This window comes from Triturus cristatus, chromosome 9 (assembly GCF_964204655.1).
Source record: "Triturus cristatus chromosome 9, aTriCri1.1, whole genome shotgun sequence".
In the NCBI taxonomy this organism is placed as follows: domain Eukaryota; kingdom Metazoa; phylum Chordata; class Amphibia; order Caudata; family Salamandridae; genus Triturus; species Triturus cristatus.
Window position 1 is genome coordinate 1,188,843,894 of NC_140592.1, and position 16,442 is coordinate 1,188,860,335.

General features: G+C 49.6%; 2 protein-coding genes across 15 annotated transcripts in view; both read right to left on the minus strand.

Annotated features, from left to right (window-relative positions):
- Window positions 1-16,442, minus strand: part of PACS2 (phosphofurin acidic cluster sorting protein 2) — a 456,225-nt gene that overhangs the window by 89,592 nt on the left and 350,191 nt on the right. For all 14 annotated transcript variants that reach the window (XM_085627187.1, XM_085627181.1, XM_085627184.1 and 11 more), the window contains exon 6: window positions 4,759-4,832. In XM_085627187.1, the coding sequence (XP_085483313.1) occupies window positions 4,759-4,832 (74 nt within the window). The remainder of the gene's footprint in view (window positions 1-4,758; window positions 4,833-16,442) is intronic.
- Window positions 15,213-16,442, minus strand: part of LOC146799603 (uncharacterized) — an 889,638-nt gene continuing 888,408 nt past the window's right edge. Inside the window, exon 2 of the mRNA XM_085627193.1 lies at window positions 15,213-16,090. The gene's annotated coding sequence lies outside the window, so the exon portion shown is untranslated. The remainder of the gene's footprint in view (window positions 16,091-16,442) is intronic.

Consider the following 16,442-nt stretch of genomic DNA (forward strand, 5'->3'; position numbering starts at 1 on the left):
CAACCTGACGCTGCAGCATCAGCACAAAAGGGTGGAATAAAGCTCTGCTTAGAAAGGAGGCAAGAGCGTCATCACTTTCCATTGCTTATCCCAGCACACCAGCAAACACAGTGCATTTCCTATTTGCCCGGGTGTTTCCCACCGGGACGTGCATCAGCGCACTGACGTAACAGGGTCCCTGCTGATGCTAAACCTCTACAGAACGCCATGCTGACGTCAGCGCACCCCCTGCCGGGCGGGACTGCTACTAGAGAGACGTGTTTGATAAATTACAAGGGGGGTGGGGGCACAGGACATACGAAATCTCCCCTGGACGAGTCAACGACACGAAAGGAGCACCGAAAGGTGACATCACTCCGCGAGTTGAACGGCGCCCGAGGTCACGAGTTTAAACGCCTGCAAAACTAACGACCCCTCCATTCCTCCGTGGACGGTAAACTGGGGGGAAGCGCGCCTGGTACTAGTACCAGATTATATACAGTGCTTAGAAAAAGCAAACTTTGCGCTTTATGGGGAAAAAACATATTGCATTGATAATAGGGAAATAGTTGATGCGACTATCTAGCTAGAAAAGCAGCCAGAAGCGCAACTTTACGGATTCCCCTGAAGGTACGTGAGACTGACCCTATACACCTTTGCTGGATTTCTGTTCTTCAACAGGGGGAGACCATATCACCCGTGTCTCTAGGGGGCGCTCTAAACACCACCACCACCCCATCCAGGGAAAGTCTGCGACAGACAATATGCCCGGGCTTAGACAATAAAAGTGACCCGCATTACCGACCCGGATAGCTAATTCAGGTGGCCTTCATACGCACATCTCTCAGCACATCGGGGCAGTGTGGAAATTGCAAACACAAGGTGTACTGGTGTTTTGTAGGCATGGGGGCTGTATGCGTTTGCACTTCCTGCAGACAGTTTGTAGCAATGTCGGGGATATGAACAGCATACACCAGCCCGCCAGACCACAACACAGCACAACAAACAGCCAATACATCGTCCGACACACTGACCTGTCACGTCCCCAGCCCTTCTGGCCTTGTCAGACTGCCCACTGAACCGGCCCGACCCAACCTTTTGAGGCCGAGCTCAGATCAGGCGTTTCCAGGACTCCGAATCTATCGATTCCGACACCGGATTCTGGCTTACCTCAGCAGATACAAACTGCGAACAGATGTTTCCATTTTCTTAATAAACAAATACATTTTCGAGTCGCTTTGATAATAAGAAATATGGTTGGTTATTGTAAATTTCGAATGATAACATCCGAAAACTTGCATTCCAATGGACGATGCTGGAAATTAAAGTGAAACTTCAAAGAGTCCAAACGAGAGCAGGGTTCGAGCATTCGGAACCCCCCCCCGAGCTGCCCGTACCTGCCCCGTGAGAAGCTCCATGCCGGATACAGACCGCTCTCTCCTCCAGCTCGGAATGCCATGGGTACCGGACACCGAATGTACAGACCTGGGATGGTAAACATATTCAGGGGATGATGTTTTGCCCAGCAGCGTGCCACGTCATAGTCAGGTGTTTGTACGCTGGCATGTGACAGCTGCCCAGACAGGCCCTTTTCGATGACGGCTGCGGTCATAACTGGCACAATCTGAGGCAAGGAGCGGGGCACGGAATCAGGGGCGGCCACTGCCACTTCCCGCCGCAAGCCACTGGCATGTGTCTTTGGCAAGGGCAGGGGTACAGGTAAGACAACAGAGGGCGCTGCCCAGGGGCGCACCTTCCATTGGTGAAGCTGCACTGCGGCCCGGGGCCCGAGGGGCCCACTGAACCCCGATTATAGTTCTATTTCACAGTTCAAAAAAGGGACAGGGCACCCATGTCCTTCTTTGCACGAGGGCTTATGGCACACTATCTTTGCCACCGGCACATTAGCACGAGCGCATCAGCTCTTTTTCACCTTTTGAACACCTGCTCCTGAAAGCAGAGGTGCTTCAAACAGAGCAGTTGGATTTGGAGTTGTAGCTACTCGGGCCAGTGTGACTGGAGAACAAGAGGGAGTTACAGACAGACAGACAGACTCAAAATGGGGCATATTTTGGGAAGATGAAAGATCGAATCCTAGCCTTTGCGACGGAGAAGCTGGAGTCCCTGTTATCATTTCTTCTTCATATTTATTGCATGCAATAAACGTTGTTTTATGTATTTCGCTCAACATTCACATATCTGCATTCCTTTCCCATGTTTACCTTTCCCCCTCTACCTTCCATTCCCCATAAGATGTGTTGCTCTTGGCTATGCAACGTGCTAATAACTTTTGTGATGTTGTAAACTCATGTTTTTAACTTATGCCTATACTTGTTAATCGGAAACTGGAACTGATGTAATTTTTGTAATCCTGTAACTCACTGCTCCTCATGTAAAGCGCTCCGATACCTTCGGGTCTAGCCAGCGCTATATAAAACTCTGCAAACAAAACAAAACCTGGCATCGAAACACGGAGGCCTGGATCATTCCATGGAAGAGAGGTGAGGGAACGTGCACGGGACCACAGGGCCACGCGCAGAGGAGGTTGAGACAATTTTACTCCGATTCCTTGCCTGTGGTAATGTCACATTCCCTCCCTCTGCTCTTCGCCCCCTCACTGCTTCCTTGGCACCTCTGACGTCAAGAGATGTCACAAGGGGTGCCTTGTTGTCCTGGTTGAACCTCCACACTGCGGGTGTGGGGATAGAGCCCCCCTCAGGGCTAGGGACAACTGTTTGGGGGTTAGGGAGTTACCGCAGTGCTTAATTTGTGAAAACCATAAGAGCCAGGGACCTCGTCAGGAGGCCACTGCAGCCTGCACCACACATTGCCCTGGCCAATCTGCCACTAATCGCAACACAACAACTACTAACCATCACACTCCTACCAGTGTGGCAATTAGTTCCATTTCAGGTCCCCCAAAGCTATAAGAATGATTTGGGCAGCAGGAAATAGTAATTTTTAATTATTGAATTCATAATTAACTGTTGTGGTCATCTCTAAAGTAGCCAGACAGCGCCACCTTGTGCCAGACTGTCACAAGCGCTGGTGTTCAGAATTAAGTACCGGTGCCGAGCACCGGAAACCATAGTCTCAAATTAAGCATTGCTGTGGGGTCTCTAGATCACCCCCTCATTTTTACAACCCCACTGCTCCAAGCACCTGTCTAATTTTCAGCCTGGTAGTTGGAAGGTTGGGACTCCTACAGGCCAGAAGGAGCTTAAGAGGGGCCTGGGCTAAGGAACAGGTGCCACCCGCTGGTTCAGGTTGGGCTCCTCCAATATTAGCGCGCACTTTCTCAATAGATAGCCAGGTAGGAAATAGGCCTCGTTGAACGTATTTCCTGGAGTCTTGGTCCCCGATCAAACCCACAGCTTTGAGTTTATAAAAACGTTGTGGCCTTCCATGTGGTAAAGCCACGAAAGAGCGCGGGTCGCAGGCTTGCGATAGGCTGCTACTCTGAAAGGATGTGGGAGGATAACTTTTTAGTGTTTACTTTCTTCATTTTGTTTTGAATTATCTCAGTAGTTCTGTCTTAGACCACCTTTATACCTGTATATTAGCAAGCACAGGCATGCAAGGCCCAAGGAGGTCATTTAGGGGTCACAGCTGCGGCTCCTGGCTCGCTCCTTGCGACCCCTGACACTGCCTTTGCGACCCCTGGCCTGAGAGACCACAAAAGCAGTGGCAGGAACTGAAGGTAAACAGGCTTACTCTTTGTTGCTCTAATTCACTTGTATGTATCCTCACTGCCTATTAATCTAGAGATTAATAAACGAATGCAAAAGGTTTCTAAAGCATTCACAAGACACAAACCTATTTTTGTACGTGTGTGTCTGTGTGTGTGCGCGCGCATATTGGAAATCTGTGACCTTATTTTATCTTGCAATACATGTTTAATCTTTCATTTATTGTTGCTTTTTTGAGTTGAACGGTGTCACTGCTTTAAAGCCAATATGTCAAAGGTCATGTGGTAACACCTTCTCTAACATTATCAAGGTCAACGCGTAAGGTGAAGTTACTTTCCGTGATGTCATCAGTGGCTGAACTGTTGGATGATGTCACTTCTGCTACCCTGGCATTTTGGTGAATTGATGCCAACGGTAAGGCCCAAAAAGTAGGACACGGAGAAACTCCACATAAGAATGAAATTGTCACATATGATGGCTCACTTTCAAACTTCCTTTCATCACCAGCAGGTGTCATGACTGTACAGCACATCTGCAATATATGACGGTTAGGCATAAACATAAAAGAAGGACTTAACCTCAGCATTGAATCTTACAATTACAAAATACTAATCATTTCTAAAATTGTTATCCACAATCTTGGCAGTGCCTGCAAAAAGGGGGCACTGCGCAGCCGCACACAATATTTTTGTTTGGAGGGCTTAATTTGCCTTCTTTGTGAGGGCACCCGTGAAGATATCACAGCAACTTTTGCTTTTCTATATAAAAAAAATAAAACATTAAGGACAACCTGCACCACCCTGCATCAGCTGCAAGCATCTACAGAAAACCTGCTTTCAAATAAAATGTCTCCCAAAAGCAGCCCCATCCTCTCAATCCAAGAGCTCGCCCTGCTCGAACATCAAGAAAGGAGACAGCACTCGCAGTAAAGACCCAGGTGAGTGCTGCTTCTCCTCAGGTGGTCGAGGGTGGCCATGGCGATTGACCGTCACACAAGGGACCAGCTGGGATGTGGGACTGACCGAAGGTACTTCACACCAGGGGTGTAAAACAAACATGCGGGCGTTAATTCACAGAAATCACTGCACACCTGGCCTTGAACTGCATCATCGCTGGCTTCTTGCTCAGAAGAAAAACTCTCATACTCTTCCTCAGAGTAATTATCTGTTGGTGGCAAAAAAAGAAAAAACACAAAGTTAGATTGAGAGCTGCACAGTATTGTCAATGGCTCACCGATAAAGACTTCACACAGCTACTCTTCACAGCATGACTCAACACCACTGCTCACAACTCAACAACTGGCCTACACCCGGATGTCCGCAGCCCAACATGATTGCTGGTAACAACTAGGGTCAGAGCACTTCGGTTTCTTGGCACTTCCGTCTTTAGTCATCCATACTTATCTTTTGGTCTGGCTGCCAATGGCCTTCGCTGTCTTGGAGACCTCTAGACCAGTGGTTCTTAACCTTTTGACTTGTGTGGAACCCCCTGAGTCATTACTGGAATCCGGGGACCCCCACTGAGTCATTACTGGAATCTGGGGACCCCCACTGAGTCATTACTGGAATACGAGTACCCCCACTGAGTCATTACTGGAATCCGGGGACCCCCACCGAGTCATTACTGGAATCCGGGGACCCCCACTGAGTCATTACTGGAATCCGGGGACCCCCACGGAGTCATTACTGGAATCCGGCGACCCCCACTGAGTCATTACTGGAATTCGGGGACCCCCACTGAGTCATTACTGGAATCCGGGGACCCCCACGGAGTCATTACTGGAATCCGGGGACCCCCACGGAGTCATTACTGGAATCCGGGGACCCCCACGGAGTCATTACTGGAATACGGCGACCCCCACTGAGTCATTACTGGAATCCGGGGACCCCCACTGAGTCATTACTGGAATACGGGGACCCCCACTGAGTCATTACTGGAATCCGGGAACGCCCACTGAGTCATTACTGGAATACGGGGACCCCCACTGAATCATTACTGGAATCCGGAGACCCCCACTGAGTCATTACTGGAATCCGGGGACCCCCACTGAGTCATTACTGGAATACGGGGACCCCAACGGAGTCATTACTGGAATATGGTGACCCCCACTGAGTCACTACTGGAATACGGGGATCCCCACGGAGTCATTACTGGAATCCGGGGACCCCCACTGAGTCATTACTGGAATCCGGGGACCCCCACTGAGTCATTACTGGAATTCGGGGACCCCCACTGAGTCATTACTGGAATCCGGGGACCCCCACGGAGTCATTACTGGAATCCGGGGACCCCCACGGAGTCATTACTGGAATCCGGGGACCCCCACGGAGTCATTACTGGAATACGGCGACCCCCACTGAGTCATTACTGGAATCCGGGGACCCCCACTGAGTCATTACTGGAATCCGGGGACCCCCACTGAGTCATTACTGGAATCCGGGAACGCCCACTGAGTCATTACTGGAATACGGGGACCCCCACTGAATCATTACTGGAATCCGGAGACCCCCACTGAGTCATTACTGGAATCCGGGGACCCCCACTGAGTCATTACAGGAATACGGGGACCCCAACGGAGTCATTACTGGAATATGGTGACCCCCACTGAGTCACTACTGGAATACGGGGATCCCCACGGAGTCATTACTGGAATCCGGAGACCCCCACTGAGTCATTACTGGAATCCGGGGACCCCCACTGAGTCATTACTAGAATACGGGGACCCCCACTGAGTCACTATTGGAATACGGGGACCCCCACGGAGTCACTACTGGAGGTCGCAGGCCTCGGCCAAAGAAATGTTTATGATTTGAACTTCAAAATGATTTTAAAAAATGATAAAAGTATTTATCAAACAGATGATAAAATATTTTATTTGATTCCCAAATAAAAATACTGTTGAAAAACCCAAAATTAAATTTTAATGGGAAGGTTGCAGCTTCTCTAAATTACTTTTTCAGTTCTAAATGATGAAGCGATATGCTAAACTCCAGCAAGTAACTTAGTCTCTCTTGCCCCTCAAGCGCGCTCTTTTCGGACGCTTCGTTGCTGCCACCAATCGTCTATTCTATATTCTTAAGACTGCGCTTGCGCTGCTCCTACGAGTCAAGCCCAGGATGCCAGCTTCATTTTTAGCCTTCGCTTTCAAACTCCTTCACATTTACAGAATGTTTTAACATTTTCAAATTTACAGTTTGCTTTTTTATTTCTATATACTTCTTTAAAATCAGCTCATATTTCATATTCTAGCAGTCACGGACCCCTGAGTAAGTGTTGTGGACCTCGGAGTATCCAGGGACTACAGGTTCAGATCCGCAGCTCTGGACAGCTCCACGCACAATGTTCAACATACACAAAAGTGACTTTGAATCCGACCTTTTCAGCCCCCGGCTTGTTTCGCGGAGTCCCACTTACTTACTGATTTCCTGGGTCATTACACAGATGTGCATGTTGTTTTCTGCAATAGGAGCTGAAATTGGTGATAGGGTAAAACAGGGTTCTTTACTTTATTTGGCATTTGCATAATGATTTATTTTAATTTACCTTGCTGGGGCTAAAGTAGCACAGGAGGGAGCCATTGCTCGATGCTGCTGCTGCGCCTCTATACCGCCCGGTGCATCATCCCCCATCTTCTGATTTTGCTGTGTTAAGCTGTATTCCTCAGTCCTGGTTAGTGAGCCCGGACCCCCGGTTGCGTGAGCCATGACCCACCCGGCGCCTGAGCCCCAACCTGCCTGAGCCCTGAACCACCTGGCGCCTATGCTCTGACCCGTCTGGCGCCTGAGCCCTGACCCGTCTGGCACCTGAGCCCTCTGACCCGTCTGGCGCCTGAGCCCTCTGACCCATCTGGCGCCTGAGCCCTCTGACCCATCTGGCACCTACTTGGTGCCTGAGCCCTGACCCGCCTGAGCCCTGACCTGCCGGATGCCGGAGCCCGACCCGATTAACACCTGAGCCCCGACCCACCTGACGCCTGAGCCCCGACTCACCTGACGCCTGAGCCCCAACCCGCCTGGCACCTGAGCCCTGACCTGCCTGGCGCCTGAGCCCTCACCGCCTTACGGCTGAGCTCTGACCTGCACAAGTCCCCTGATGCTGTTCCGCTCCCCCTCCCCCATCCAGTGCCCTAGACCCGTCTCTGGACTGCTGTTGCTTTGCTTTAGCTCCTCACTCTCATCTGCTGCCCAACCCCTGCATTTTTTCATGCTGCCTCACCACGCCCACCATTCTGATGATCTCCCCTTGTTGCCAGGGCTTTATGGGGGCTAAATCGCACCAATTCACAGCTCCACCAGTAATTAAAAGCTTACATTGAAACAGGTTCCCATCAGGCCCTATATCCATTTCTGAACAATGACTGTAAAAACCTCTATGTAATGCATGGCAGTGGTGTAGTCCTTGTGTATATTTCACGTTTTACTTAATCTTGCATTCTTTAAGGGAGTGTCCTTTTCCCAGCAGGTTTATAGGTCCAGTCTGGGAAGCGCATGCGCTGCTCTGCGAGGCAGGCTGTATTCTTGTAGGGGCTTGAAGCTCCACCCACTCTCCGCCCATATTTTTCATTGACTTGTGTCATTGTCCACTGTAAACTGTGGCTGTTCATTGGTCAATAGGTTTAGTAGTCCCTCCTTGGTACTGCCTTGCCTCATTTTGTAACCTCTCATGGTGACACCCCTTGTTACGTGTGTTGTTACTCAGTGCACTCCGGTGTACTTCGAGCACAATTTTCTCAAATAGCTTTGTACTGCCTGCTGTCCTGCTCTCTCCTAATGCTTTTAAAAAGAATTTATGGCAAGGGCGCCAAACGCATTTGCAATGCAACAAGTCTCGCATTTGCGAGAGTTTAAGCTATTAGCATTGTAAATGACAATGCCTTTTATCTGTTTCGAAAACAACACATAAATAAAAGGCATGGAATATGCTACTTACCAGTATGCATCTGTTCTTGGCATGTAGAGCTGCAGATCTATACACTGTGCATAGCTCGCCATCTGGTGTTGGGCCCGGATGTTTGCAGTTTGTCTTTCCTCTTGGAAAGTCTTTGGAAGTCACGAGTTCGGTGACTCCTCCTCTGGTTCGTATTGCGCATGGGCTTCGGCTCCATCCTCAGATTGTTTTTCGCCAGCAGGGAAAGATGGAGCGTAGTAGTAACAGTAAAGAAACCCATGTGTATTGTATCTAAATAAGATAAGACTGGAACGGATACAGGTAGCCGGGGAGGCGGGTGGGCGTGTATAGATCTGCAGCTCTACATGCCAAGAACAGATGCATACTGGTAAGTAGCACATTCCGTTCGAGGCATATGAGTTGCAGATTATACACTGTACATAGATTATATAGCAGTACCCAACCCTAGCGGCGACCACCGGCATCCGCTGCAGTTGTTTGAAACAGTGTCTTTAGTACAGCTTGGCCTACACTAGCTTTTTGCTTGGTTTGCACATCTACACAGTAATGTTTTGTGAAGGTGTGCGGTGTTGACCATGTCGCTGCTTTGCAGATGTCATCTAGTGGTATGTTCCCTAGGAAAGCCATAGAAGCCCCTACCTTCCTTGTAGATTGGGCTTTAGGGGGGGAACAGATAGCATTCGTTTTGCTTTGTGGTAGCAAATCTGTATGCATTTTACAATCGACCTAGCTATCCCTGATTTAGAAATTGGGTTGCCTTTGTGTGGTGGGGAGAAGGAGACAAATAGCTGTTTGGTTTTCCTGAAAGGTTGTGTTCTTTGGATGTAATAAAGTAAAGCCCTTTTAACATCCAGTGTGTTTAAGGCTCTTTCCGCAACTGTTTGGTGTTGCGAGAAAAAGACTGGTAATTCTACCGACTGGTTTAGAGGGAATGGAGAAATGACTTTGGGTAGAAATTTGGGATTGGTGCGGAGTACAACCTTGTTGTGATGCATCTGAAGAAAAGGTTCCTGTATAGTGAGTGCCTGTATTTCACTAACTCTTCTGAGGGAAGTGATGGCCACTAGAAAAGCTGTTTTCCATGTGAGAAATTGCAGCTCGCATTTATGTAATGGTTCGAAAGGGGGTCCCATTAACCGTGTGAGGACTATATTCAAGCTCCAAACAGGAGAGGGTGGCACTCTGGGTGGAATTACTCTTTTGAGGCCTTCCATAAAGGCTTTGATGGCAGGCACTTTGAAAAGTGAGAGGTGTTGCCTATTCTGTAAATAAGCAGCAATTGCAGCGAGGTGTAACCGAATGGAAGTATATGCTAGGTTACACCTTTGTAAATGGAGTAAATAACATATAATGTGCTGTATGGATACATTTAAAGGATTGATTGCGTTGTTGTGGCAGTAAACAACAAATCTTTTCCACTTTGCTGCATAGCACTCCCTAGTAGTAGGGCGTCTAGCTTCCCTGATAATGTTCATGCAATCAGGGGGAAGGTTAAGGTATCCAAATTCTAGGACCTCAGGAGCCAGATCGCAAGGTTGAGTTGAGCTGGGTCCGGGTGCCTGATCTCTCCATGGTTCTGGGTTAGGAGGCATGGTGAGAGGCGTAGCTTTTGGTGTGGTACTACTGAGAGTTCCAGCAGTGTGGTGTACCACGGTTGTCTGGCCCATGTTGGAGCTACTAGGATCAGAGTTAGGGAATGCTGTTGTAGCCTTCGCACCACTAATGGAATTAGTGGGAGAGGTGGAAAAGCGTATGCAAATTTGTTTGACCAGTTCATCCATATCGCATTGCCTTTGGACAATGGGTGTGGATATCTGGCGGCGAAGCTTGGGCATTTTTTGTTTTCGTGGGTGGCGAATAGGTCTATGTGTGGATGCCCCCACTTCTGAAAGAACGGGTGAAGAACTTGTGGGTGAAGTTCCCACTCGTGGATCTGCTATGTCTGTCTGCTGAGCAGATCTGCCACGGTGTTTTGTACTCCTGGGACGTGTTGGGCTAGGAGAAAAATCTTTTGTGGAATTGCCCATCTCCATATGCTCTGTGCTAGCTGAGAGAGCTGTGGAGAGTGTGTGCCCCCCTGCTTTTGAATGTAGTACATGGCAGTCATGCTGTCTGTGCGAATGAGGACTGCCTTGCCTGAAATCTGCGCCTGGAAGGATTTTAGGGCGAGGAAGATGGAGTAGTTTCTTTTCTGTAACTCCAGTTCTGTAGTAGGGGTATCTCTGTTATAGTCATAATCTAGTGAATAGTCCCGCCCATGTGCGCGGACCCCGGAGCAATAAAAAATAATCTCTAAAAGGTGACAAATCATGCAGACCTGCATACACCTTTAAGAGAGAATTTAATTTAAAGACAGATAATGCAGCCTATACCCACAGGCTACACTGTCCAGTACTTCAACTAGAATTCCACCAAAATCCACAAACAGCACTGCCTGTCCAGTTTTTCTCCACATAGGAAAAAACCCTGCCTCTACCAGCAAAAGCCTCTGGAATGATAGAGAGGAAGGAGTGGACAGACAAGCCCCATAGGCTGCCATTATGTGGCTTGGAACAGGATACTGTGCCTTTAAGAAAACTTTCCAGTTTTCCAGAACTTTCCCCAGTATCCCAGAATGCCCAGCAGGTCCCATTTACTTTCAGTTCTTTTTGAAGGCGTAGCACGCCAGACCTGTAGCATTCTACATATGAATAAGTATCTCTCCACCGGGGAGGAGGGCGGGCGCTTATGACTATAACAGAGATACCCCTACTACAGAACTGGAGTTACAGAAAAGAAACTACTCCTTCTGTAGTAGGGGATCTCTGTGTATAGTCATAATCTAGTGAATAGAATGGCAAGCCCATCCCCACACAACAAAAGCGGTGGAGAACACATAAGACACTACCACTACTGTGCGAACAAATTTCGCAGCGAAGCCTGCCCAACCTGAGCATCTGCCCTGGCATCCGTGTCCAGACAGTAATGCGCAGCAAAGGTATGGACCGACTTCCAAGTGGCCGCCTTACAGATTTCCGCAATCAGAACATTACGCAGCAAAGCAGTCGTGGCAGCTTTGCCCCTGGTGGAATGAGCCTTAGGTTTACCCCCTAAGGTCTTATTAGCCTTTTGATAACACAACTGTATGCAGGACACAATCCACCGAGAGATGGACTGCTTAGAGGTCGCAAGACCAGTCCTGACTGAGCCATAATTAACAAACAATTGGTCAGACCTACGAATATCCTTGGTCTTATCCAGATAAAATTTCAACACCCTTCGGACATCCAGGGAATGGAGAGCCCTTTCCGCTGGTGAAGAGGGATTCTGAAAGAACGTAGGTAAAGTTATGGTCTGATTGACATGAAAGTCAGAGATAACCTTAGGAAGGAACTTAGGGTGAGTACGCATCACAACCTTAGCAGCATGAAACACAGTATAAGGTTCTTGACAACATAATGCCTGAAGTTCACTCACCCTGCGGGCCGATGTAATGGCCACTAGGAACGCCGCCTTCCAGGATAGGTGCTGCAATGAAGCCTTGTGAATAGGTTCAAAAGGCTCTCTCATCAGTCTGGACAGCACCACATTCAAGTCCCAAGAAGGCGAGGCAAGTCTGACAGGAGGGAACACCTTCTTCAAGCCTTCCAAAAAATCCTTGACCACAGGAATCTGAAAGAAGGACGTCTGTGAAGGGCACTTCCTGTAAGCAGTCAAAGCAGCCAGATGAACCTTAATGGAATGGAAATTAAGGCCAGACTGCGCCAGATGCAAAAGGTATGGAAGGATGACATCTTCCTTACATGTTGTCGGATCAAAGTTCTTGGACTTACACCAGATACAGAACCTCTTCCACTTGTAAGCATAGGATGTCCTAGTGGAAGGTCGCTTAGACTCCTTCAGAATGTCCATACAATCGTCTGGTAGATTCAGATGACCATATTGCACTATTTCAGGAGCCATGCCGCCAAACTCAAAGACGAGAGGTTGGGGTGCACCATCCGCCCCCCGAACTTCGTGAGAAGGTCCGGCCTGCACGGCAACCGCATGTGAGGAAGGAGAGACCGGTGAAGAAGGTCCGTGAACCGCCACTGCCTGGGCCACTCCGGGGCGATCAGGATCATCCGCGCCCTGGACTGGGACAGCTTGATGAGCACCGCCGGAATCAGGGGAATGGGTGGAAAAGCGTACAGAAAGCTGTTCGACCAATCGATCCATAGCGCATTCCCCAGCGTCCCCCGCTGGTAGTACCTGGATGCGAAGTCTCGGCATTTGCTGTTTTCGGCGGTGGCGAACAGATCTACGTCTGGAGTCCCCCACCTTGCGAAGACTTCTCCTAGTACTTCGTCGTTTATGACCCATTCGTGGTTTTCCTGAATCAGCCTGCTCAAGGCGTCCGCCTGAGCATTCTGCACCCCTGGCAGATGCGTGGCCGTAATCGTCAGTCCTCGGGCCAGCAGCCAGCGCCAGATCGCCTGCGCCTCCTGCGACAGAGTGCGCGATCTCGACCCCCCCTGCTTGTTGAGGTAATACATCGTGGTTGTATTGTCCGTCTGTATCAGCAGCGAGTTGGTCTGGAAGGACAGAAGGAAAGCCTTCAGTGCCAGGAAGACAGCTCTGAGTTCCAGGAAATTGATGTGGTACGTCGATTCCAAAGGAGACCACTTCCCTTGAATCTGCAGGTCCCCGGAATGCGCACCCCAGCCCTGGAGAGAAGCATCCGTCACCACATTCGTCGTGGGAATGTCCTTGTGGAAGGGAACCCCCTGGAGGAGGTTTTCCGCCGAACACCACCACTTCAGAGACTGACGAGCATGTAGAGACAGTCGGATCTTGTCGTCCCAAGAGCCTGTCTTCTGATCCCACTGATCCTCCAAGCACTCCTGCAGTGGTCGCATCTGTAGACGTGCGTGCGGAGTGAGGAAGATACAGGAGGCCATTGTGAGAAGTTGGCCTGATGTATGATGTCACTAGTTATAGTGTACACCTTATATCAGTCCAAATACCCTTATGGTGATTGGTTGTAAAGTCAACCTTATAGACCAGCTATCCTAGTGGTAGCATGGACAAGAGCAGTCTTAGGCTAAACTCTGAATGGCATGTGAAGCCAGCTGTGATACCATATATAATCCCTTGAATACCAAATGAAAGGACACCACAACATATATATATATAAAATAAAGTGTATTTATTCTAAGCAAACCCTCAGCACTCTTTATGAGTTTAGAGGTAAGTACAACACAGTCTTATTAATGCATACAGTAAGTCACACAGGTAAGTAATACAGTTAGGCCCTAGGGGCCACGCAAACCATATACTAAATAAGTGGTATAAGAACCACTGTCACGGAAATAGAATAGGCCTAGGCCTAGGGAATCGCTGGGGCTACACTACACTAGCGTTAGTTAGGAAGTGGGAGGCCCACGGGATTCGTGTGCAGAGTGGAAACACTCACGCGTAATGCGTAAAAGTCAATAGCAATGTTACAGTTTAGAAATAGATAGATTTAGGACACTTCCGGAGTAGCTAGGAAGTCGAGACTTGAAAACTAGACACTAGGATAGTCACTATCCTGATGAGCACCGGAGTACCCAAGTTACCTAGCCCACAGGCTGCGGGTGCATAGGGGTGAAGATGCGTCGTTTTCGTCGTCGACTCCTATGGATGCCTGAAGAAAGATGCTGACAGGCAGTCAGGGGAGAGTGTCCGGTGGATCCCAAGCCTGGGATCAAGAAGAGAAGAAACCTGCAAGCAGAAGGGACAGAGTCAAGGTCACTAGCCAGTGACCACGTGGAACCAGGAAGGAACCAGGCGATGTCGTGAAGAGTTGCAGGTGAAGGTGAAGCTTGTCGCTGCAGCCAGGAGGACCAGGAAGCGTCGAGGACGACCAGGACCAGGAGGCGAGCTGTCCCACGAAGGCTCTTGCTGTCGGCGGCGTCGAAGTTGGACTAGGACTCACCAAGCCTTGGCAAGCGGAACCCACGAAGAACAAGGGACTTGCTTCTGGTGCAGACCAGGAAGGTCTGGGGTGCTTCTTCTTTGCAGAGAAGCGGGAGCCAGTCTGGAGGAGCCAAACCAGCGCAGAAGATTTCAGGGAGCGTCGTCACAAAGGCCACTAGCCAGCGGGCAAGCAACCGGACAGACGCGGCAAGCAGGAAAATGCTGAAGGGCCCCACGCAGGACTCGTGGAGTGTGGGGGGCTGATCTTCGGTGCAGTTGGTGCTTGGGGTTGGGGCTTCTCAATCCCCGGTGCACAACTTCGAGGGTACCTCAGAAGCTGCACTGTAAGTTACTAGCCACTTTTCCCAGGTAGCCGGTCCCACGTCGCTCGTCGCCTCCACGGATCTCAGCTCTGCTGCAGATGTGGATGAGGGTCGGAGAAGTCTGGAAATCAAGGCTCTGGTCGGGCTCTGCAGTCGGTTCCTCGTAGAACGGTCGCAAAGCAAAGGGTAGTCTCTTGATGGTGCCTGTTTGCACAGGGTAGCCACTCCTTGGCTACAAGGGAGATTCTTCAGTCTTCTTCTTTCGTCGAATGTCGAAGGTCCAGAGTTTCTGTTCAGTTTTGCAGGTTCAGGATAATCTAAAGTCTTGAGGCCCAACTCCCACTCTTATACTAATCTGGGGGGCTGGGATACCTGCTAGGTCACGCCTTATGGGTGGGACCTGGGAGGGGGTGGTTACACCCACTTCCCTTTGTCCAGTTTCGCGCCAGAGCTGGGGCTGGAGTGCCCCAGCGCCGGTTTGAACTGGACTATGCAAGGAACACCTTGTGTGCCCCAGGCATGTCTCATTCCTTTCAGCCCACCCTGCCCCAATACACTAAAGGCTGTCTGGGGAGGTGCTAGCACCTCCCCAAGCAGGAAACCTATTGTCCAGGCCTCCCTGGCTGGGATCACTCCCAGCAGCAGGAGGTCAGACTTGTGTCTGTGGCAGCAGCATCCATTTTGTGATGCTGAGGCTTTGGTCAGAGGTTACACAGCAAAGTAGGATTTTAACATGTCTCTCCCTCTAGAAGGGAGGAATAATATCCTCATCACCAGAAATGGTATGGGGGTATTATTCCAAAGTGTTAGACACCTTACACGACATGTTTTGATACAGCCCAACCATAGTTACCATAACCGTTTAAGATTATAAGGCACTTTAAGAGTATATGGTAGGCTATATCATAGAACAGCTATAAGGACATGGTTCCGAAAGCTGCAGACAGGCTCAGCTCATGCTAGAGCACCATCTCACATGTTACCAAGCACTCTGCCTCCAGGATTGTTAAGGCCTGCCATAGGAGTGACTGATAGGTACACATGTGTCTATATATAAGGTAGGTATAGGAATACTACACCTAAGCAAGGGGTGATTACACGACCTTGCCCCAGCTGAGTGATCAGCCAGTTGTGTCTGATTGGAAGGCCAGACCAGGGGTGGCATAATACATGCTGCAGCCCCTGGGAGGCCTAGGGTACACCCATGCCCTGGGTACCTAGGGTACACTGTACAGGGTCCAATAAGGTGATCCTTACCAATTGGTTATGTACCTAGGGTACATGGAGTCCATTTTACAGAGAGAGCAGACAGCCTGAGACCCTGAATGGCAGGATCTCAGGCCAACTAAGTCGAAAAACCAGCTAGACACTAGGCAAAAAGTTGGGGGTAACCATAGTCAGATATCCACCTTCCTACAGCCATCGATCCCAGTAGAGACGACACCTTCCTCACAGTCGTCGATGGAGCAGTCCTGAGGTCCTGAGCCTTCCGAAGGAGTGATAACCGTCTCTCCTCCGAAGGAGACACGCTTGCTGACCGCGTATCTATGGAAGCCCCCAGGTACTGTATGCACTGTACCGGAGATGGGACCGATTTGGACATGTTGACGTGTAACCCCAGCTT